The 23,952-nt window shown below is 35.8% G+C and overlaps 1 protein-coding gene and 2 long non-coding RNA genes across 3 annotated transcripts; all 3 read left to right on the top strand.

Annotated features, from left to right (window-relative positions):
- The first annotated feature begins 6,438 nt into the window (after positions 1-6,438).
- On the top strand, positions 6,439-8,687 carry LOC115307808. Its single transcript, XR_003916169.1, has 4 exons — positions 6,439-6,488; positions 7,643-7,681; positions 8,360-8,398; positions 8,648-8,687. It is a non-coding gene; the product is annotated as an uncharacterized LOC115307808 (long non-coding RNA).
- Positions 8,688-8,954: 267 nt separating this feature from the next.
- Positions 8,955-10,886, top strand: LOC115307813. The gene is made up of 4 exons (XR_003916173.1): positions 8,955-8,996; positions 9,268-9,306; positions 10,024-10,053; positions 10,844-10,886. It is a non-coding gene; the product is annotated as an uncharacterized LOC115307813 (long non-coding RNA).
- Positions 10,887-11,115: 229 nt separating this feature from the next.
- Positions 11,116-23,727, top strand: LOC115307809 (loricrin-like). Its single transcript, XM_029963228.1, has 18 exons — positions 11,116-11,121; positions 12,692-12,730; positions 13,464-13,502; positions 13,758-13,796; positions 14,171-14,209; positions 14,568-14,606; positions 15,400-15,438; positions 15,869-15,907; positions 16,265-16,300; positions 17,071-17,100; positions 18,065-18,100; positions 18,568-18,606; positions 19,751-19,789; positions 20,213-20,251; positions 21,446-21,484; positions 22,041-22,079; positions 22,806-22,832; positions 23,242-23,727. The coding sequence occupies exons 1-18, from the start codon at positions 11,116-11,118 to the stop codon at positions 23,338-23,340; spliced, it is 702 nt and encodes a 233-aa protein (XP_029819088.1). The 3' UTR covers positions 23,341-23,727.
- The last annotated feature ends 225 nt before the right edge of the window (positions 23,728-23,952 follow it).

The following is a 23,952-nucleotide window of genomic DNA, read 5'->3' as shown; positions in this document are numbered from 1 at the left end:
AGATATATAATTTTTTCATTTTAAATTTGGTAAGTAGGTACATCTTAGGGGTTAGGTACTTCTGTTACAAAAGTAGAACCAACTTTCATATTCTGTAGGATCGTGTACTGATGCAGCACTGTATATGTTAGAGAATTTTGTGAAATTTAAATGATCCAGAGTGGCACTTGATTCTGTTTTTATTAAAGCATCAGCTTCCCAGAGATCCTGAATCCTGCTACATGCCACATTATGCAGATTTAACACTAGCATAGTCTTCTGTCTCGAGAGAGTTTGCAATCTAATTCAACAGTGCAGTCAGATTTATAAGCTCCAGAAAATAACTGTTTTCTTAATTAGTTTTCCTGATACCCATTCCCTGTGTATGGTATCATTAATTAGATTTCATCCAAATCTATGTTTTCACAATAATTCAACAGATAGTGCTTGTTCATGCAGGAAAGTAGTAGAAAGAGTTTGTCACCTTACTTCTCACTACATAATTTTATAATTCAGATTCTGATAAAATGCTTTGATAAAATGTAATTGTTTTCTTCAAAGGGTGGATCATTTATTGCAACCAGTGGTGGATCAAGTAATCAGGTCAGGATTGTCTTTATTTTTAACTAGTCTTGTCCAGATTGCTTCCTGGTAATTAAACTAATTAAATTCAGGAATCAGAGTTTAAGTGAAGTACCTTTGCATGGAGGATTGGTCATGTTATGCATTAAATTGTAAATGAAGTGACTGTTCAGATTAAATTTATCAGAAATGGCTCTCTGAAGTCACTTTTCAACACTGTTTCAATTTCATGTATGTTTTATTGGTGAGAGCACAATGGTGATTCTCTGCACTCTTGGACTACTTGATACTTCTGTCTTGCTGAGCATCTGTCCCTGAGACACAGCACCAAGAGATGTACTATCAGTCCAACTTTCAAAGCAAATGTTAACTATTCAGAGCTAAACTCATTTGTTCTAGGTGTAGGAAAGGTCACAGCTACTCTGTAACCCCACAGTCTTTCTTCCCCTAAACAGTTTCACATCTGAAATAAGAATTTATTTTAAATTTCCACAAAGCAATGATTGTTTCCTTTTTTAAAAATTTATAGGGTGGTTGCATTTGTCCTGATGGAAGCAGTGGTCATAGACAGGTAATTATTTTTTTGAGTTTATACTTCGATCTACATAATGGAGTATCTTGAATTAATCATCTAGTAAATATGGACACCTGGTTAACATTAAACATTAATATTCATTTCCTTAGTATGGGTAAACTACATACAATGAAACGGAAGAATGAATTCCACTTTACTTGACCTGCATAGTTACTATTCAGCCACTAACTTCCTGTACCTGTACTTGGTGATCCAGATGCTCTGTCACTTGACTGTTATGTGCTAATTATTCATTACTTTCAAAAAACAGTCATTATCCCTTATAGTAACCACAGAATTTAATTTAATCAATTTAATTGCATCCAGGTTAGTTTCCTTGTCTTTCTAACTGGTGCAATAAAATACTGTGACTAAAACATCAAAATCTGTAAATGTTTCAAAATTTAGTTTCTTAAATCAACATTTAAACTGTTCTTTCCCATAAAGACAATCACTGCAATTTCATTGTCACTTGCACTGGATAAACTTTTCTCTTAGGCAATGTCCCTGTGCTGGGAAAAAGGCCAAGGAATGTGCTTACCTAGACATTATAGTGTAGTTTTACCAGGCTTCTGGCTTCACCTGGCAAAGACAGATGAACTTGCATTTTAAAGTCACCTTTCTTCTACCGGAATACTTATTGTGAACCTTTTACTGAAGCTGTATTTCCATAAAACCATTTGAATGGTGTAATATTTTTTTTTAGTTTTCAATTTCAATGGGAATTATTTTGCGGATTATCCTTTCTATTTAAAACCCCCCATGCTATTTAAACAAACTGACAGTATAAAAAAATTACTGCTTTCTGGACTTAACTTCATTAAGTTAAAATAAAGAGCAGTCATTTTGGTAAGGTAGAATACCACCTCTTTCACCTAATTGAGGGTGAGCAGTAATCATGACCTGTATGTTTTAAAATATAAACTAGTCTATTTAAGATAACTACTATTGAAACCTAATTGAGGAAAAACCTTTATTTGTCATGTGATTGTAAATCTATATCAACAAATCCATTTACAAGGAAAAAGGTGGGCATCTTTATGCAAGTTTTCATTCTGATGAGCCCTTTTCTTTACATGCTTTAATTGTTGCAAAAAAGGACTTAGTTTGTAACAGGAATCCACCACATCTTGATTGGGGAGATGAGAGTGTATGTATTTAGTTGCTATCAACAAAAATTTTCAACATGAAGAAAAGACACCGAAATTGGATACAGTAGAAAATCAACTCTCAGTGCAGATGTGTCCACTTTGATTCACAAGAGATTGTTTTCCAGTTTGCAATTTTATCAACTGATCAAATTAATTTATGATGAACTAGATAGCAATAGAATTGATCTTTGCTTTCATCCAACAGTAAAATCCAGCAATCTTTGCAAGGAATAGATTGAATTAAAAAACAGAGCTATCTTCATTTTCTGTCCAGGGCCCTCTACATGTGGCAGCTACAGTGCCTTAGATTAGCATGCAAACAGATTAGCTGTGATAGGTAGGTACATTCTTCTGAATAAAAAAGCAAGCTATAGGTAGATGTACATGTACAAATAAACCACCATTCATAAATCTTACATAAAAGAGTTATCTACTTCCTTGAAGATTCTTCAGCACAGGAGGAAAATTCCTGCAAAAAGTTTTTTCAAAGAAAAATGGTTTTCCTTACGTGGATCCTGGATCCCCAAATGTCTCACACTGCAATTATTCTGCTTTTTCTCTAAGTTTCATCTAAAGGCAAGACCTTAGTCTACTGCTCTGAGGAAGCAGTCTAACCATAGAATAATACTTTCCCTGTTCTGTATAAGAAGGGGATGTGACAGTAATAGTGGATGCTATGGACTGGTAAATAGTCTTCTCTCATAAGTGGTGAGCTCTCCTAAACACTATTTACACTTTGGAAGTTCAGTGTTCTGGCAATTTTTAAAAAGACCATCATTATCATGATCATCTATAACAACAGTCTGCAAGGCATGACATTAGATTCTGTGATTAGAAAGAGTAAAATTAAATGTTACTGCTACTTTCAGATCTTTTAACCTGAAGAGAAAAAATCAGAACCTGCTAAAGTTTTCCTGATGTCTAACAATGCCCCCCCAGCATTCTCTTTTAATGTTTGCGGTAATGTTGTCCTCAAAAGCTTTATTTGAAAGAACAGAAATTCAGAATGGACTCATGTAAATGTCTGCTTGCAAGAAAATAGCTAGTCTATGTTTTCATTTCAGGGAGCCCCAGGTTATCCACACAGCACATATTCTGGTAACCAGGTAAACATTCAGATAAAATGCCCTATTCAGAAGCTCCATCCAAAACCTTCCCTTGAAGGAGCAGCCAAATATAAACCAGTAACCCATTCTGTCTTCTGCACAGGGAGGGCCTTTCTTCTATCCCGGAGGATCCTATGGACAGGTAGTAGTTCTTCCTTCCCTACCAGGATAACACAGACTCCCTCCTCCTGGCTCCATCACGCCCAGTATTGTGGGTGCTATGACATGCCATAATTAGAGTGTTGTCCCTTAGAGCAGAAAACTTAACCCTGGTGTAAGCTAGAGGTGTGAAGTTTGACAGAGAACAGTACAGACTGGTATCTGCAGCTTCCTTACAGAATACAAATTTCAGCAGGCTAAGAAAGTTGCCACCAGAAGATTTCTTCTAGTTTAACAGTACCTGTATTCAGGTACATAGAAATTAGCTCAAAATTGGGAGAAAGAGTGTAAAGAGAGAACTGGATAGGCAGGTATTTAAACTCTTGTCTGTGAGAAAATAACTGGTTTGTGTTTTTCTTCTAGGGCGGCCCAGGTTCTTCCCACAGTTCTTACTCCGGTAACCAGGTAAATATTCGGGCCACTGTGTCTTCGCAGGAGCAGTGTAAAAGTATTCCTTGAGAGAACAATTCAAACCAGTAAATTTCTGTGTTTTCTGTGCAGGGAGGGTCTTCCTACTATCCTGGTGGATCTTATGGACAGGTAGGTGTTCTTTGTAGAGATAACAGAGTTCTTTTATATTCATTCTTATGTTCCCTGTGTAGTGGCTGTTGTGAAATATAACACCCAAGAAATGAATCAGCTGTTTGTAACTTACAACATGAAATCTGTCAGAGGAAAAGACTAAACTGTATTTACAACTTTCATGGAAGAATCTTTCATCCAAATAAGAAAATCGGTGATAAAAAGTTCCTTCTGGTTTAACAGTATTGACCTAGAGTGAGAGTTGGGTACATTGGTATTTACACCATCCTGTTTGCAAGAAAATAGCTAGTCTGTGTTTTCATTTCAGGGAGCCCCAGGTTATCCACACAGCACATATTCTGGTAACCAGGTAAACATTCAGATAAAATGCCCTATTCAGAAGCTCCATCCAAAACCTTCCCTTGAAGGAGTAGCCAAATATAAACCAGTAACCCATTCTGTCTTCTGCACAGGGAGGGCCTTTCTTCTATCCCAGAGGATCCTATGGACAGGTAGTAGTTCTTCCTCCCTTACCAGGATAACACAGACTCCCTCCTCCTGGCTCCATCACGCCCAGTATTGTGGGTGCTATGACATGCCATAATTAGAGACCTGACTGTTGTCCCTTAGAGCAGAAAGCTTAACCCTGGTGTAAGCTAGAGGTGTGAAGTTTGACAGAGAACAGTACAGACTGGTATCTGCAGCTTCCTTACAGAATACAAATTTCAGCAGGCTAAGAAAGTTGCCACTAGAAGATTTCTTCTAGTTTAACAGTAATGGTCTTGAATTTTATTCAGGTACATAGAAATTAGCTCAAAATTGGGAGAAAGAGTGTAAAGAGAGAACTGGATAGGCAGGTATTTAAACTCTTGTCTGTGAGAAAATAGCTGGTTTGTGTTTTTCTTCTAGGGCGGCCCAGGTTCTTCCCACAGTTCTTACTCTGGTAACCAGGTAAATATTCGGGTCACTGTGTCTTCGCAGGAGCAGTGTAAAAGTATTCCTTGAGAGAACAATTCAAACCAGTAAATTTCTGTGTTTTCTGTGCAGGGAGGGTCTTCCTACTATCCTGGTGGATCTTATGGACAGGTAGGCATTCTTTCTTGTTTGTAGAGATAACAGAGTTCTTTTATTTTCATTCCTATTCTGTGTATCAAAGACAGAAAACACTTTCTTGAGGGAACCAAATTAATCAACTTTTTTTTATTTTCTTTACAGGGAGGGTCTTCTGTTTATGATGGTAGCAGTGAATCCTATGGTCAGGTAAATACTCTTTTTTTCTCTTTGTATAGAGGGTGCTGGGGGCAAATGGCCTGGGTCAAATATACAGCTATATTCTGTATTTTGGCTCTTGCTATATTTTAATGAAAGTGGGCTTTTTCTTTGAGGAGTGAGTGAATTTGTATATACTTCCAGGCTACTTAGTTAGAAGTTTACAAGGGAGTAAAAAGTGGGGTGCCTCCAATCTTGAAGGTTTGTTCTTGTCAACAATGCTAGCTTTGAATCACCTGCAAGATGAAGGTCTTTTCAAAAGTGGAATTAGAATTTGAGTTAAAAAATATTTTAAGTTAGTGTTTTACAGGGACATAATTATGAGTTGCTCAAGAGCCATTCTTATAACTAGGTAAATAATCATACTTTTTAAATCTTCCCAGAAGGAGATCCCTACAGTTAGTGTCCAAAAAAAAAGTCTGTTCCAAATATGAGAATTATTCTGTTTGCAGTATGAGAATTGTTTATGTTTTCTGAACAGGGTGGATCTTCCGCGTATAGTGGTGCTGAGTCCTATGGCCAGGTAATTGTTATTTGTCTCCTATGCCAAAAGCTTAAGATTGCTCTGTTGGTTCTTATGTGCACTGGGTTCTAGGTTTCAGTTATTTTTAAGTGACCATGACCACAGAAATGCCATTTTATCTTTTGGTCCTCTTTAATTCACCCTTTTACAACTCAAATGGAGGGAAGCCCCCTAACTGTGCCCTGTGACTGTTCAATGCTTTAACTACTTTATTGTTTATGCATTAGCTCATTCAAAAGGAAAACATTTTGTGCATTTACTTTTCTTATGCAGAACCTGTTGAAAGTATAGATAATGGGATTTCTGAATATAAAGAATTATTAACTTTGCAAATGAACTTTATCTAAAATTTTTCCTTATAAAAATGTATGTTTGCAAGGAGGGCTTTTTCCCCCAACCTCTTCTGTTTAAGCAACAGGTGAAGTTACATATTTTTTTCTTTTCCTGCACATTCGCTGCTTTAGGTAAAATTGAAGATTCTAAGCGGTTTGTTATTTTTATTCTTTTATTTTATATTCTCCACAATTTAGAACATGTGAGAGTCCTTTTTATATGAAAGTAAATGTTTTTTCATTATTTTACAGGATTCACCTTCCCTAGGAGGCAGTGAAACTGCTGAGAGTGTAAGTATTTCTTCTCAACTATATCAATATCTTAATTCACTACCTCTTAAAGTATCTATTTCCTTACATGGACCTTTACTTTAACTCGTAATCTTATCTCCAAGAACTCCTTCACACTACATTCTAATCATCTGTTGTTCATCATTTTCTACAGTAACTTCTTTGAAATTGCATTTTTTCTACAGAGAATGGAAAATGTAGATCTAAATTATGTCATGCTATTGTGCTATGTATGATAAGGACTTTGCAAATTAAAATTGCAGTTACAACAGTTCTGACTTGTAAAAATCATACATTTTAATTGGTTATTAGAAGTAGCAATTACAAAGGAAACTCTTTATTTCACAGTTTCCATCAAAATGCAATATTATTATGTGACTACTTCCCTCTCCTTCTGTCTCCAATTCACACTGCACTTCATTTGTGTTTTTCCAATGCCAGACGTATCAGATTCAAGTTCCTTCATCTATATATTACATAGGAATGGTCTGGTTTTGTGTAGTGTGGTGAAAACTGCCTGCTTTTCTGTTTAAGAAGATGCCTTTTCTCCTGACTAAAGTATATTTCCTATAAATTCTGTTGAAGCTGTTTATAAAACTTTCCAAGTCTCCGTCTTGAGTAATTGACTGTACTTTAAATGGATTTTCAGTAAGTCTGGTCCTGGTTAGTAGGAAATTTTTCTCTGCAAATAATTATAAATTCAGCTGTGCTCTTCAGCCACAGGTATACTGGGTCATTAGTTTCAGTGTAGTTTCTGTACCAAAATCTTCTTACAGATATTCAAGAAAGCTAAAATATGATACTACAGAGGGCCCAAAAAGCCCTCTGAAAGAAAGTAAGGTATAAAAACATTGGTGTGTACCACTGAGGTCTACAAGAACCAAGACAGCTGATGCTTTGCTCTGTAACATTCTGGAGGAAATAAAATTGAGATGTGATCTCATTCCTTTATATCACTATGTCAGAATTCACCTTTCAAATTAAAGAAATGCCATTCACCAGAAATGAGCAGAGAAAGAACTTGTGGGCTGCTTATCCTATAGCCTACATCTTTAACCTTCCCAACAAACAGTATTTTTCTTTGCCTTCCACCCTTGCTCAGAAAAAAGTAGTAATATTTGCCATTGCAATAATTCAATTCTAATGTTTTTTAGGATTCCTCCTCACCAGCTGGTAGCCGCCAGAGTGAACGGGTAAGTGCTCCTTCCTTGTATATTGCCAGGGTGTCTGTCCCAGGGCTTGGCAACTGCCAGACACCTAAATCCTGTGTGGAAACTGGTGTGGCAGCTTCCAGTGTGGGATAGAAAGTCCTCAAGCACAGAGGGAATGAGGATATGGCTGAAGAGTCAAAGTACTGCTAGGAACCCCAATCAGTGCTGAGGTGTGCTCTTAAATATCAAACTCACATCACAAATGTGATACCACAATTTATTGTTCCAGTTCCTGTGCTTTTTAAATCACTGCTTAACTGCAAAGGGCTTCAATACCATGATTTTTGCAGCATTTATTTCAAGTGCAACCCTTTGCTTTGTTGTGCTATGTGAGGCTTTCCATTTTTATGCCATTTTTACATGGCACCCGTTGTATTTATTCTAATGAGTATTAAGTAACACAGACTGAGAAATTATTTTGTTGGAGATATAGTAATTCTTTATTTGTTGTATCCCAAAGAATATCTTCATCAAAAGAGGAATTATCAATAGTCATAAAGAGGCATGTACTGTTTTATACAGAAAGACAGATTTTAATTTTTGTTCTTGAACAAGAGAAAATTAAGGAAGGTGGAGAAGCAAGGAATGTTTAGCTTCCACCCTGATCTTTCCAGGTTTTGGTTTTTGGTTTTTTCATGTAATTTCAATACATTTTTCCAGGATTTTTATTCCCCAGGAGGCAGCCAGTCAGGTGGACATGTAAGCATCTATTTTATTCATTATTTGCAGTTCCCTTCCAAAATGGCTCTACTATTTAAAAATTATCCAAATGAGTAAAGTGTACCAAGCCATTCATTTCCTAGAATTTCCCATGACATCTGGCATCATGTCTTGTGAAATCAAATGGCAAGCTGTTTGGAAAAAAATTAATAATTGTGTGTCTTCAACATCAGTCTTGTTTTCCAGAAGCCATTTTAAACAAAAATAAATTGCATCTGCTTTTTATAGGGATCATCTTCTCAAGGTGGTGGCTACTCGAGTGGACAGGTAAATACTAAATCTTTGTATTTTTGTCCTGAAGTATCTATTATACAAAAGTTTGAGGCCTCTTATTACTGCAATTTTTTATCTGTGAACAAGATTGATTCATTCTTCATTATATATCTCTGTGTAAAAGTCCAAGTGTAAGCAGAGTGGCCAAAATACAATTCCTTATCTTAACGGATGTTCTAACATCAGGAAAAAATAAAGTAATAAATATTTAGTCTTAATTTGTATTTTCAAAACAAAAAATAAGCAATTTTAATTTTTTTTTCAGGACTCGTCGTCATCTGGAAGTAGCCAGTATGGTGGGCAGGTGGGAAATTTTTCATTGTTGTTATTGTGAGCTTTTTTCCCCCCCCAGTGTACATATTTCCAGAAAGTATTGCCAGATTGGTAATACCTAACTTTCCAGGCTACTTTGTGGTTTATTTTAGCTTCATTAATTTTTCCATAGATAAAATTTGGTTCTTAATCAGATAGATCTTTTCAAATGTAGTTAAAAGAGTAAAAGACAATACATTGTAATCAAATGCACATGTCAAAATTTAAAGAAAAAATTTTAAATGAGAATATAACATTTACAGGGTTCATCTTCTTCAGGAGGCAGCCAGCCTGGTGGACAGGTATGATTTTCTTGCTCCACAGTCTTCAGTTGTGTTAGTGTCAGGCACTCACAATTATCTTTTCATATCTTTCCTTCACCAGAACTGTTTTCCTTCACCACTGTTCTTTTTGCCCAAAGCCTCAGCAACACGTTTTCTTTTGCCATGTCATTTGGACATTCTGCAAGCCAGAGTAGCCAGTAGTAACTGGCTGACAGTTGTATCTGAGCTTCTGTACCTGCTTTGGTGCTAAACATTTTTCTTCTTACACATCTCATGCAGATTGAATGTAGAAAGTGAGACAGTGAATGGTGAACTCCTGGCCACCTCTCAGTTAGTTTTATCAGAGTAGAAATCACCTGTTTTCTGTATCATCTGTAGCAGGACATAGTACTGCATGTACTCCAGGTGCTCTGGACTCTCTAGGAAAAAAAATTGCTTTCTGTAGTACTACTCGGAATTTTTTTTTCTTCCTTCTGGTGAGTAAGGTTTTTAAGGTAAAGACTGTATATAAGAAAATTTGAAGATAACAAAATTAGCATTTTGTTGCTCCATCAGAGCAGTAAGTGCAGAAATAGTTGCATAGGATGAAATAAATTCATTTCTAGAAGTCGGGCAGTTAAGAATGTATCTTTATGGTTTGCACGCCTGGGATGGTAGAAGTAATTTGAGTTGGCTCTGGAGTCTATTTCAGTCCTGTGCTCTTGATATCTTAAATACTTTCTGTATTCTTTACAGGGTGCATGTGATTGTTCTGGGGGAAGTTCTGTAAGTGCTACTTTTTCACTATACATTTTCTTTTACTAAACTATTTAACTGGAAAATTATCTATTATTTTTAACTTACTTTAATGTACTCTTAATTTTATATTCATTGTTCCTTTGGTGACTTAGATGTTTCTGATATGGTAGGGGTTATTTCTCATTATGCCAAGATGAAGAATTCAGCATTATTGAATCATCAAATCATTTAGGTTGGAAAATGCCTCGAGTTCAACCATTAACTCAGTACTGCCAAGGCCACCACTAAACCATGTTCCTAAGTGCCACATGTACACATCTTTTAAATATATCCAGGTGTGGTGACTCAACCCCTTCCCTGAGCAGGCTGTTCCAGTGCTTTATAATCCTTTCAGTGAAGAATTTGTTTCTTACTATCCAATCTAAACCTCCCCTGGACCAACTTGAGGCCATTACCTCTTGTTTATTGCTTGTTACTCCAAAGAAGGCACAACCCTTCACCTCACTATAACCTCCTTTCACATAGTTGTAGAGAGCAATAAGGTCCCCCCAACCCTGCTTTTCTCCAGGGTAAACAATATGATAGATAGATACAATATGATATATTTTGATTTATGGTCTTTCAGGCCAAAAAAAGACTGTTTGTTATCTTGGTAAATTGATAAAAGGAAGTGAGATGCAAGTGCAATTAATTTCAGACTGTGATATTTTTCCTTTGAAATGCTGTAGAACAGGCATTTTAAGGTTTTGTTTCATTTCCAGTTTATGATCAAAGACAAAGGCTAATTTTTCTTTTCTTTTTTTTTTGCCCCATACAGGGTGGATCCCCTACCTTAGTCAGAAGTGATGCCTCTGCAAATGTAAGCAATCTTCTTAAGCTTTTAAGTGTGCCCTCTGTTTGCTTTGTCTCCTTTAACTGGAGAGGTTAAAAGAGTCAGTGCCTAATAGAAGTCATACATTTGTGAAAATAACATACCGTAGTTTCGATCAAAAATATACACAGGACATTCATGCAACACTCAGCTTCACTTTCCATTTAAAATAGTTTTCATGTAAAGAGAAGTCTTTCAATGAAAAATGTTTGTCAAAAATGCAGGTACATAACAGTATAAATATTTACTTCAGGAGTCTGTTCCATTGGCTTCTTTGGAATTCTGTAAAAATATCCCCCAAGGATATGGATTTACATGATTATATTCCTTGTAGATCATTTACTGTGAAAAAAAGGTTAGTATTCATAGATCGGTCATCTAATGTTGCTTGCCCTCTCACAGGGATAAGAACATTTTTGCAGGAGAGATCTGTTGACAGCACTCCAGTTCTGTTCACTGTGTGTTGGAAAGTCATAATGTATCTCGTGGGAGCTCTGTATGTGCTGCACCAAAGGGAAGAAAAACATTTGGGTCTTTTTGCATCTAGCACAGAACTCTGTGGCATTGTACCACGTTGTACCAGACTGCTGACTGATACAAAGCTGGCTTGGACACTGCTACAGAAATGTACCATACAAAAATTAATATTACATGATAAATAGGACTGGTCTTGTTCTCCCTTGTAGGAAGGAGGAAAGTGTATGTATCTACACTTCGGAAAATATTCTTAACTACCTGTGTTCTACATCCTTCATATTACTGTTGTTGGCATTTGTTTCCTTTGAAACTTCCAATTGGGACTGATTCTTTTTGGTTTCTTTACTGACTTGGCTGTCAGCAGTTTGGAACTGAGGATTGTACATAAAGGAGGGAACATAGTGGAGTGTCTACATCAATGAGTGCTGCAAACTGCAACAGTGCTGATGAACTGATACTACACACATTTCAGGAATGATCTGCTCTGGTCTGGTCCCATGGGCCAGAAGTCCATTTACTACCTGAATGCATTAAGTGTATCCCTAGAGAGCATTTTAAAATTTAGTTTAATCTGAATGGCATCCAGTTAATTCACTCTGAGACCAACCCATGATAGAAAAACAAACTACAGTGAGTGGGAACTATCAGGACTTCTGTCTCAGAGGGACACTCCTGATCTGTACTTTAATGCATAGATACACCCAGTACCTCAGCATGGGAGAGCAGCTTTTGCATATTGAGTGTAGATCTTAGTTGTCCCCCAAGTACATGTTGCAGTTTACCTCAGATCATCATCTTTAATATCTTCTTTACAGGGCAATTGAAAAGTCATTTTACACAGTTAAGATTCATGATGAAGGACACATTTCTGATACATATTTCACATTATGTGCTAAACACAAAACAGCTTATGAGCTTAGCAGATCTTGTGGAATCTCAGAGTACTCTAAAGGTCTGTAGTACTCTGGAAGAATTAATATTAAAACTTTTTGTAAGGATGTAGTTCTTCAGTATAGTGATTTTAAACTGAAACAAACAAGCTGCCCATCCTTCATTCATATCCTTTGAAGTGAAATAACCAGTATTTCCTTTCTGAAAGGGCTCTGGAGGCAGCCATTCTGGTATACAATTACACTCTAAATTTTAGACTTATTAACAGAGTAGAGAGGGCTAGATTTTACATTTTGAATGGACTTTAAACCCAAGCAAAAAGGTTTAAAATATAAATTTATATACTGCTATTCTTCAAGAAGTTTTGCTTTGAAATAGTTCTTTCAGAGAAAAACAACTGATTGCTATGTTATTTTTTTTTCCCAGGACTCATCTTCTTCTGGAGGCAGTCAGTACAGCAGCCAAGTAAGCACTCATTTCAAAAGGAGAGCAAATTTTTCACATCTGAAAATGATGGTTATTCATTCACTCAATTAAATTCAGTTTCTATATGGGAACTGTGTATAAAGGGCAAAAGCTCAGTAAATGAAATTCATCGGGTTTGATATGTCCTAAAAATTATACACAAGGAGTTTTTTAGCAAATAGTGCCCTTATTTTCCTGAAATTTGCATAATGAAGCTCACAAAAAAAAAGTGTGGAGAAAAAATTAATCAAAATGTAGCATTTTTTATTACTAGTGGACCTAATCCCATTATGAAGAAAAGCAAATCCAATTTCCTCTCTTTAAAGAAACCTCTTGTTGTATGAGGTTTCAGTAAATTTGCTAAGTTTGGTTTTCAGAGGCCTGTTGGGTAGCCAATATTTTACTGCTAGGTTTGACCCAGGACTCAGCTTTCCAAATAAAGAAATTCCATTCTCTAGAAATGAGCAGAGAAAGAACTGGAAACAAGGCCACTTTAACCTTCCCAACAAGTCACACAAACAAAGCAGTACATCTTTGCCTTCCACCCTTGCTTAGGAGCTCAGGTATTTCTCCAACTTACCTTGTAAGGCTTGAACATTAAAGCATAATGCAAGTCCTGCTCACCTGTCTTCACTCTTACCCTGCTCTCTTGCTCCTGTTGTCCTGGGAGAGTCATGTTTTGATTTAAGGAAATCCTACTGCAGGTAATTCACTCATTTGGTATTCTTTACAGGATTCATATTCCTCAGGAGCTAGCCAGTATGGAGGACATGTAAGCTCTTACTTTTAATATTTTATATTATATATTTGTTTTATAAGTATTTGACTCATATTAATAGAAAATCTCTATTATTTCAAGAAAATTGACAGTGGTCTGTATTCTGTCATAATAATGTGAATTCAAGGAAGACAAAAATGCAGTTTATTCTGGGATAATTGCACACAAACAGTCAAATAACAAAATATAGATTTCTTTGCTGCTCATCTCCATGAATTCAGAAATAACCAATTTTCAATATTTTTGTAGGGGCCATCTTCTTATGGAGGCAGCCAATATGGTGGACAAGTAAGCATTCAGTAGTCCCTGCTCTTGTAGTTTTGACCTATGCAAAACTTCAGTTTATTCACTGTCTACCTGGTTGTCTATTTTAGCTTTAATTTAGTCTAAAATCTTCTCAGTAAATCTTTCTCCATAATGCTCTGGTGCCACTGTGATTAAACAAAACAAGTTCAGATGAAGATCATTATTTAAGACTAAGAAAAAATAGAATGTGAAATACATGATTGACTTAACTCCTGAAATTTCCAGGACAAAAGGTTATGAATTTCTGACATAAGTACTTCATGAAATTAACCAAAATTTTTTAAAGCCTCATGAAATGATTCTATGAGTCTATGAAATAGATGTAAAAAAGTTTCCGTTTCCTTTTTTATTTTCAGGGTTCACCTTCCTCAGGAGGCAGCCAATATGGTGGACAGGTGAGAATTCTTCCCTTGTGGTGCTTACTACTTCATCAGAGACATTCGATAAACGTCTCTGTGTAAAAGAACATTTTAAGGAGATTGTGTTTTATTTTGGTGATTTTTCCCCCCATGTTTAATCTAATTTGTTGCTAAGTATACAGTAGTTATAAATGTATGTGATACAAAGCTACAAAAGAATTTTTAAGATGGAATTTCTGATTCATCATGGTAAATGCAGATGATTCTTACCCATTTGTGGTTCAATCCACTCATAGTTCTGCAGTGAAAGCAACTGGATACTTCTCCCTTATGTGGAGCATGGTTCAAAGGGCTAGAATGACAGACAGAGATCATTAAATTCTTTTTTGTTCAGGGTTCACCTTCTTCAGGAGGCAGCCAGTATGGAGGGCAGGTGAGAATCTCCTCCTATGTAGTTCTTATTCTAACACACAGTTCCCACATCAAAACTTGATACTTTTATATTAACTGAAAAAACTTTTTGAGTAAACTCTGTTGATCTGATAATTTATGATCTGGTATCTATCTGAAACAGTACAAAACCTATGTAGATCTGGTGCTTCTGTTGTATCACAATTAATTCAGTTCTGGCCTTGTTCTACCCTCCAGCCTGCCCTGCTGCTGTCAAGGTTTCTTAGCTCTAACAGTAAAGAGTGGCTGGAAGGAGATTTCATTCCTCCTCTACCTCACTTCCTTTGGTAAAATGCAAAATCAAAGTTGATGTCAGAGAAGCAGTATGTCTCAGAAGAGGAACAGGGCAGAAGATCAGGAGTTGCTAAGAGAGGTGTTCCATGCCCTTGTGAAATGAAAGATGATGGATAGGGTTGCTAGTGCTACCTAGAGGTATAACCTCTAATATGGAGTGACATCCCCAACAAACTCATCCTTGGACTCAGAAAACATTGACTGTCGGATTTATTGGATAGGGGATTAGAGGAGAAAGAGATTTTTCAGTCCAAGTAGTCTCAAAAAGCTACACATGCATCTTAATAGCTCATGATCAATATTATGGAAGATTCATATGTTAAGGACACTCCCTAATTTGCACAGAACACATAAAGCAATAGGTTGAATGTCTATCTTCCTGTAATTTTTCATTATGCAACAGAGAAAGGAAACAGTCTTTCTTAAAAAAAGCTCTTAAAGAAGCTTTTTGATTTGAGAAATAATTGGCACCTTTGCTTCAGGGTCCATATTTCCCAGGTGGCAGCCATTATGGAGGACAGGTGAGAATTGTTTTTCTATTTATGGATTGTTTTTTCCATTGTTCATCTTTCCATTTTTTTGTGAAAAATTGAATACTTTGTAAAGGGGTATCTTACAGCAAAACAGTGTTTAGGCAGACCAGATAAATATATGACTTTCTGTTGTGTCAGCCTACTCTCATAAGTAAAACATAGGAGGCTGCTGTGAGCACACGATCCAGGGCAGCAGCACTACTCTCACCTGCCTAAAGCTGACTTTAATTCAAACTTCATTGTTCTGTCTAAATAGCAGCCACTGTAAAGGCCAGTGGCTTTCAGTATGGCCATAAAATAAGTGTTTGCATTCCTATGACACTTAAGTTCATGGAAGACAAATAAAAATATGTTTTTCTGTGACAGGTCATAAGTTAAATAATGTGCAACATATATAAATGCTTTCTCATTTCTTTAGGGTGTGGCTTCTTCAGGAAGCAGCCAGTACAGTGGACAGGTAAAACTTTTAACTTCCAAAGTAGCTGCACTTTGGGTAAACAGTTAGAAAAACATTAGGAAAATGGACCTGTATTTTTTGCAAAAAAGGAACATTCTAAAAAAGAATGGCTTTAAGCCAGGCTGAGTGAGGATTGCTAAATATAGGTGTGAGCAGTATGTCAGATCATGGTATGAGCAAATGATACAGGGGCCTGTGTGACTGCATGGAAATGCTTCTTTAACAGATCATGGTTCAAGAAGCCCATTTTTTGTTGTTACATTTAAACAGAAGCAATTTGAAAGACTGAGGACCACAGAGAACAAGTGAGAATGTTACTCAGTAACACAGAAATAATTAGTTACTCATTTTTTCCAGGGCTTTTCTTCAGGAGTCAGACAGTCTGGTGGACAGGTATGTCCTTCTTTCTCGGCAATGTTCAGCTCTGCTAGTGTCAGGCACTCACAAACTGCTTTGTGTAGGTTTCCTTCATGAGAACTGCTTCCCTTTACACATTTCATCCAGATTGAATGTGGAAAGTGAAACACTAAATGGTAAACCCCTAACCACCTCTTACTTAGTTTTATCAGAGTAGAAATTACCTAATAAGCCTCAACTGGAAGTCATCTTTAGTGTTTCCTGTAACATCCGTAGCATGAAAGAGTACTGTATGTATGTATTCACAAAATCACAGGATATGCTAGAGTTGGAAGGGACCCATCAGGACCACTGAGTCCAACTCCTGGCCCTGCACAGGACACCCCAAGAGTCACATCATGTGCCTGAGGGCATTGTCCAAACACTTCTTGAACTCTGGCAGGCTTCGTGCTGTGACCACGTCCCTGGGAAAATTCTAGGTGCTCTGGTGTCCTCAGGGGGAAAAAAATAAAATCTGTATTACTACTCAGAATCTGCTACTCATCATTTTAAGAGTTTTTAGTGTAAATTTTAAATGAGAAATTAGAAAATTCTATTTAAAAAATTGATGAGTAACTGCACAGCTCGCCTGAAAAGGGCAGTGGAGGCAAAAAGAAACTACTTTTTAGATGGAGCTTGGGGAGTCTATGAGCAGGATTTTATAGTCCATTTGCTTACAGTTAGCAGAATGTGAGTTTGATTTACGAATTCAGAGTCCTATTCCAATCAGAGACCCAGGAAAGTAAGTTTGGTTGTGTTTTGTACAGGGTGGGTGTGTGTGCCCCGGTGGAGGTCCAGTAAGTATTCTTTGTCTTTATATATTTCTCATAGTACTGGAAAATTCCCAAGGAACTACATTTCTTGAAATAATTCTATCTGTGAAATTCTATGTATGATGGAAGTTTTCTTCACATTATGCTAAAATGAACAATTTTGAACCTGCTAAAGACAAAAATATTAAGTGACTTGCAACTTTAGTAGTGTATTCAAAACTAGCTACTCAGTTTGTGAGAGAGGCCTGGGACTTTTCTAAGAATCTGTTTCCCAAATATTTCATTGGGTTTTAGACATGTGTGTGTAACAGTACTGCTCTTATGACGGTTACTAACAGTATGATTCAACTAGTGAAACTTAGATCTAAAATCATGTCCCCAAATGCTTTCAGATTGGAGCAGAGCAACACATTTAAAAAGTTATATATTTCCATTTTTTCTGTCTAATTAGTATATTCCTTATACTTTCGTAAATACTTTAAAAAGAAACAAACAAATGCCCTCCCAACATCTGAGAAACCCCACTCCACTGGTTTGCTGAGACCAAGCTAATTTACTTCCAAGAGATGGTTCAGTGACCTGTTTGCTCAGTATAGTCAAAATTGCTTAGATGACTACTTCTCTTTCCTTGATTACATAATCAAGCAAAACTACATGCCCAAGTATACAACTCATGACACCCATGCAAATTCTGAGAATCAAAAGTGTCAAAAATAACCTAAAAATTAGAATTTATATAAATAGAAATTATATTATTTTATAATATATTATCACTTATATATATTATATATATTATATAAACATAAATTATTTGACATATAAATCACAATGAATCAAAACTAAATCCTTTACTTGTTTAATCAAAAGAATAGTAGTAATCAGTGTAAATGACTTGATCATTGCAATTGGTCAATATGTTGTCTTGTTTCTCCTCTATGTGACATTGAATTTAATACAGAGTAAACACTTCTATTTCTGTTGAACACAGGGCTCTTTTGGAGGAGCCAACTATGCTGGTGGACAGGTAGGCAGTTTGTCTTTAACATTTACACAGATTAGTTCCTTGGGAACTATTCCTCAGGAATAAACATGGCTCAGTTGCCATATTTGCCCAGAATCCATCAAATATTGAGTTCAGTTTAGTCACAGAGATAAGGACAATAATTCCAGAGAGTGTATGGGGCTCTTATTAAGTCACTCTTGACATTTCAGTTATATCTTCCTATGAACTAGAGCCAAGATCTTACTTTGTAGTTACAGGAGCTTTCTTACCTCGAAAAATTACTGAAGAATCATTCACAGGGTTCATCTCACTGCCTAAACCATTAGCATGATGTGTGGATAACTAGTCATTTGCCATTGCATTAATAACTGTGTAAAGTTCTTCAAGTTAATCAATGTCAGGAGTATTGTTTATATTAGGCCCAGGACTTTTTAAGGACAGATTCTACTTAGAAAACTATTTATGAAAATTTCCCGTTCTTTTTACAGGGTTCATCATATTCTGGAAGCAATCAGTATGGCGGACAGGCAAGCACTTTTTCTTTGTTTTCAAGATCTTCTTTCTACTTGCTAGTTATTAAAAGAAAAATATGATGCAGTGCATATACTATTGGTTTTTCAGAGACACTCTTAATGAATATTTGAAAACAGGGACCATCTCTCAGTAACTGAAATGGAGTAGCACAAACAAACTTCAGTTTAAAGAAATTCCACAGATCATAATTCTAGTTGTTTTACCTCAAAATGCCTCTTATCTCAAGTGATAATTTTATTAACCATTTTTATGTTTCAGTTTCACATTGCTATGATGCCAGTTCAAAATATATTTTCTATGTTATTTTTCAATTATATTGAAGTTATCTTTTTTTTTAAACTTGTTTAGATTGAATATTTGAAAAAATTTGGCACAAAATATACCAATAGATATTGCTTTGAAAATATAAATTCTGGTGTGTTGCACCCAATAATACTACTTTCCTCATCTTCAGCTGCAGTTCAAGTCTCTTACTGTAATCAGCTCCCTGAGTACCTTCTCTACACTTAGTAGTTTGTAACTGATTCTGAAATCTTACTACTGCAAGTAGTTGACAGATGTAATGGAGGGCTGTCTAATAAGATGGAGCATATTTTTCATTAGTATTATTGTGTTTGCAATGTTTCACTCTGCTACACTTAAAAAAATAATTTCTTTTCATTCCATCGCCAAGCAGTTGAGTTCAGTATCACTCTACAAAGAAGATAATCTCTTGTAGCATGGAGAGGATTTTTAACAGCTGCAAATCAATCTTGTTCCCAATTACCTATTTGGAATCATAAGTATATTTTTCCAATAATAGACATGATGCTCTCTGAACACATCTGATGTAGCAGAAAATCACACATAAAGTAGATTTTTTTTCTCTTGAAAGCCATATGTAAGACACTTTAGATCCATTTATTTATGTAACAGAACAGTCTTAGCAGGTGTTTTGTGACTGTTTGCCCAGTTTAGTACTTTCGGCTGTTAAGGAACTTAGAGGCATTAAGTCAAAGTCTTTCACTGAATATTTTTAGATTAATATACTTTCCAGATTGTTACAGAGATCTCCTGTTAAAAGTCATTCTGTGATGTTTCATTCTGCATAGGAAAAAAAAAGTAACTGCTGTTAAATTCTCATATTCTTTTTAATAGGGATCTTATCCCTCAGGGAGCAGCCAGTATGGTGGGCCGGTGAGTATCTTTCCATCCCATCACTCCTAGCTTCTTCCTAACATACTTTCTAGATCAGGTCAGTTACTTGATGCTGAAAGATACATTAATTTGGCCATTTTATAAAGCCTAAATAGTTGAGGTAATACCAATTGGTCGTTTCAGCAAGGTGAATAAAAGATTTGGTTCCAATGAATTACTGCTCTGTGTAAAACATTCCTTTGAATGTACTATAACCACCAAACTGTATTTCATAACACTGCTCTCTTAGTTCAAATTGCCACTGGTTTGGTGTGCAGTATAGAGATGAAGTTTTAGGTACCCCATTTACTGTTTTTGTTCAAACAACATCCACATAAGTTTGTTCTAAGTACTGCACAAATTGTCTCAAGACAGTGACAGATTTTTCCTTCAATTAATAGATGTTGCATTGACTTCTTACAGGGCTCATATTCTTCTGGAGGCAGACAACATGGTAAACCAGTAAGTCAAAAAATTCAAATTTACCTTCCTTTTTTCTTATATACCTGTTAAAAAACCCGTATCTAGTTAGTTATGGACCAGACAGTATTCTGAGAATTAATTCAATATGCAAAGAGTTTCACATGATTTAGTCATCTGGGATAATCTCAACAAATGCAAATAAAATATTTATTTTCACACAGTTCCATTGTTTAGAGACAGCATTTTACTATGTAACTGAACTTCTGGTAATCACAGAATGAGATCACAGGATTTTATTTTTAATTTGTTTGTTTGTTTAACAAACTTCTGAATAGTTATTTCTGTTTAAATTCATAATAATCATACACTTCCTCCTCAGGGCTCAGTTTTTCATTGATTTTAAATGCATTTGTCCTAAGTATTTCTGGCTTGCTTTGAAGAAAATACTTACTTTTTCTTTTTGAAGGACGCAATAGTTGCCATTTAACTGTGCATATTTTCAACTTCTCCCATTTCAGACTACTATTTTTACTATGTAATTTGGACCTTGCTCTTGTCCTTCAATGGCAGGAGATAAGCACACACAATGTTTTCGCTTATCGCTTATAGAAAAGAAGGTGTACCTGTTATTAAAAAGTGGGCATAAATGTTACCTTTTCTAATACATGAATCATAAAGGTGAGACACTTTGTGTCCTGTATTTGATGTCCATTAAGTATTCAATGCTTGGTAACATTTCCTATTGGCAATGCCATTCAAATGAGCAGAGCCACTTTCCCAGAAAGCTGGATGGTTGATTTTTCTATATCCATTTTTTTAGAGTTACCTTTCTTATTAGAGCTTTTTTCAAATAGTGGCTGTAGAGTGAAGGACTCTAACATTTGCATTTTTTGGTGGTGGTGTCCGTTTTTCCCCCAAATGTAAACATAGATTGATACCAGGCAAATTAATGTTTCATTAGACCTTATTATTTTTTCCATTCCATATATTAAACACATCACAACTACGAAACAGTTCTTTCTTCTTGAGAACACTGTATCAAAATTTCCAATACATCATTTGAAAGAATACTTGTAACAAAACGATGCTAAATATTTGTATTTCAGACAAGGTTTTCCCTGAGATTTTTAGAGGACTGGACACAAGACAGTGTTCGTTCTCCTGTGGTCCTTTATTCCAGACAGTGAGAACATATAAGTGCAAATAGAGTCAAAAACAGGTATCTTTTTTCAGGGTTCATCTTCCTCAGGAAGCAGTCATCAAGGAAAGCCAGTAAGGATATTCTTCTTTCAGTATTCTGCAACCAAGTTAGAAATGTGGATATTGGTTTTTAAAATAGATAACAGTAATGAGGGTGAAATTTAAAATTATGTTACAATGGTAAATGTCTGAAAAAAATTACCAAAAAGATTGGAATATTTTGTTCAAACTTGAACCTTAGGATGAGGCAGCATTTACTCCTCCCATAGCAAAGTTTTTATATACTCTGTCACTTACTCATAGGAGTATGTTTGGATCATTCTGATAAGAATGATGTATTTAAATATCAGGGTAACTGTTTCAGTTTCAAACTCTGCAGTTCAGTCAATGGCACATTGCTTTGACACATTCCTCTGAAACTGTTCATGGAATAAAGAGGACATAGCTGTGCTTACTCAAGACCATTCAATTAAAATAGGGGAGGAAAGTGCAACAAAAATGGTAAAATCAAAGTCAATATCAAATCTAATGCTATCCAGGGCATTTTCAAGACTGCTATGTGCTCTTTGGACACCGATCACTTGGAGTCTCATACTAGAAAATTAAATGGTTGATAATTATTTTACAGGGTGGCTCTGGCTCAGGAAGCACTTATTCTGGAAAACAGGTAAGAATACTTTAATTACAGCCTTTTCATCTTCTTTTCTTAGTAAACAAAGAAACCTGGGTGGTAGGTAGAGCAATTTTAGGATGATTTGGTCTGAAGAGAACATTCTGTATTAGTTCCATTTATATTAGAGCATATTTAAAGAAACCACTGTGGAAAATATGGCCTCAGCCTGGGAAAGCAATTTCAGTGTCAGTTATATTTTAAATCTAAATCTCTCTTGTTTCAGATTTCAGTTAGGGGCCTTGTTACATTTTTCTGTCCTCTGTTTTTTAAATTCTTGTTCTCTGTGTAGATTTTATAGACTGTGCTCAGTTAATCCTTCACTTTTTATTTTTTTTTAATAAGCTAGATTCTTGAGTTTTTTGCTGGCAGGTTACCTGGTTTCGCACTTCTTTTTTTTGTTTTGTTTTCAGTACTCGTCAAATTTTTAACGTCCTCTTTCAATTATAGAGATGGAAAACTCTGTATCAAATATGATAATGGAATGAGAGAAAAATAGACTTTTGTCTTTCCATCAGTTTTAGCTGAAATTTTCAGATGTACCACGAGACATCTGTACATAACTAAAACTGTTTGCTTTATCAATGCAAAGCAATTTTCCTCTTGAACAAATTAAACCCATGCTGTGGGTTAAGGTAATCAAAACTTTTGCAGACAAAAACTGTTTTCAAAACCATTGTGTGAGAACACTTTTAGATTTATTTGTTTGTTTGTTTTCAACAGTCACCTTCCTCTGGAGGCAGTCAAGTGGTAAGCACTTTTCTTCTTTGTAGGTTCTACTGGTTTCTTCCTATACCTGTCACAGAAAACTGAAACTGTTGTTTATACTGTGAGGTATCTATCAGATTTCCTGTATCTGAATAACTATTTGAGAAGACATGTGCAACATAATAAATGGGAATAGTATCGACAAAAATGAAGAAAAGTGGGACCACAGAGGTGTTTTCCATGTTTGTCCCCGCGTATCACTTGAAAACTGAACACCTGTTGATTTATGGGCGCTATGGATGTGACACATGATCTTTTTAACATCAGAAGTGCCTACATAATAGAAGGGGCCAATAGGAAAAGATTTCTCTGAAACTTTCTATGCTTTTATAATAGTGATAAATAGAACTATTTTGAAATGGGTTTATCAGATGTCTCTCTTTTTTTATAGAGCTCTGCTGGGAAACACTCCACTCCCCAACTCCTGATGTTATTCAGTGTTTTGAGTGCCTTTGCTCTCTCTGCTGCCACATCAAAATGGTCTATATGAACCTCCGAAGAGCTGTTTGACAACCTAAACATGGATTATATTCCATATTATTAGATTAATTACTTAATGTAAGAAAAAAAATATCCTTAAGTCAAATTGTCAGATGCTACTTGGCTGTTATGTTGCATGTCTAGCTGATATGTCATGCCTTTCATTAGTTTACCTCTGGTTTTAGTCATTAGTAGATATCATTAGTTTTGTCAGTGTTTTAGGCATCATTTTAAGAGAGCATATTGTACCCCACCTGTATGATTTATTTGTATTTCTGACAGGGAATGCGATGAACACCTGCCTGAAATGACTGGTGTGACAAATGAACACTTAGAAAGTATTTGGTTATTAACCAAAGTGGACGAGGTCAAATAAATTGTTATAGATGCGAGCTGAGCACTGTGCCTGGTTATTATCACATAAAATAAGGCCAGCATAAACATCTGATAAGCAGTTCTCCATGGGACAGAACAAAAGATGCTAAAATAGTATCAGAGTATTGGGTTTAGTCTATTGTAATCAGATGTGAGTTCAATAGGGAGAACTGCAAAGCAAAAAAAAATACTCCATGGGACTGAAATTTTGGGGAGTTAACTAAAGTTTATTCATTAAAAAAGCGTA

This window comes from Manacus vitellinus, unplaced genomic scaffold, assembly GCF_001715985.3.
Source record: "Manacus vitellinus isolate BGI_N305 unplaced genomic scaffold, ASM171598v3 scaffold_56_pilon, whole genome shotgun sequence".
In the NCBI taxonomy this organism is placed as follows: domain Eukaryota; kingdom Metazoa; phylum Chordata; class Aves; order Passeriformes; family Pipridae; genus Manacus; species Manacus vitellinus.
The sequence above is the reverse complement of the archived record's forward strand: the minus strand, read 5'-3'. Positions and strand labels throughout refer to the sequence as shown.

Coding starts and splice junctions, on each gene's coding strand:
- LOC115307809 (XM_029963228.1), top strand. Junction 13,797..14,170: donor GCAGCCAATATGGTGGACAA/GTAAGCATTCAG, acceptor TTTTATTTTCAG/GGTTCACCTTCCTCAGGAGG. Junction 22,080..22,805: donor GCACTTATTCTGGAAAACAG/GTAAGAATACTT, acceptor TGTTTTCAACAG/TCACCTTCCTCTGGAGGCAG.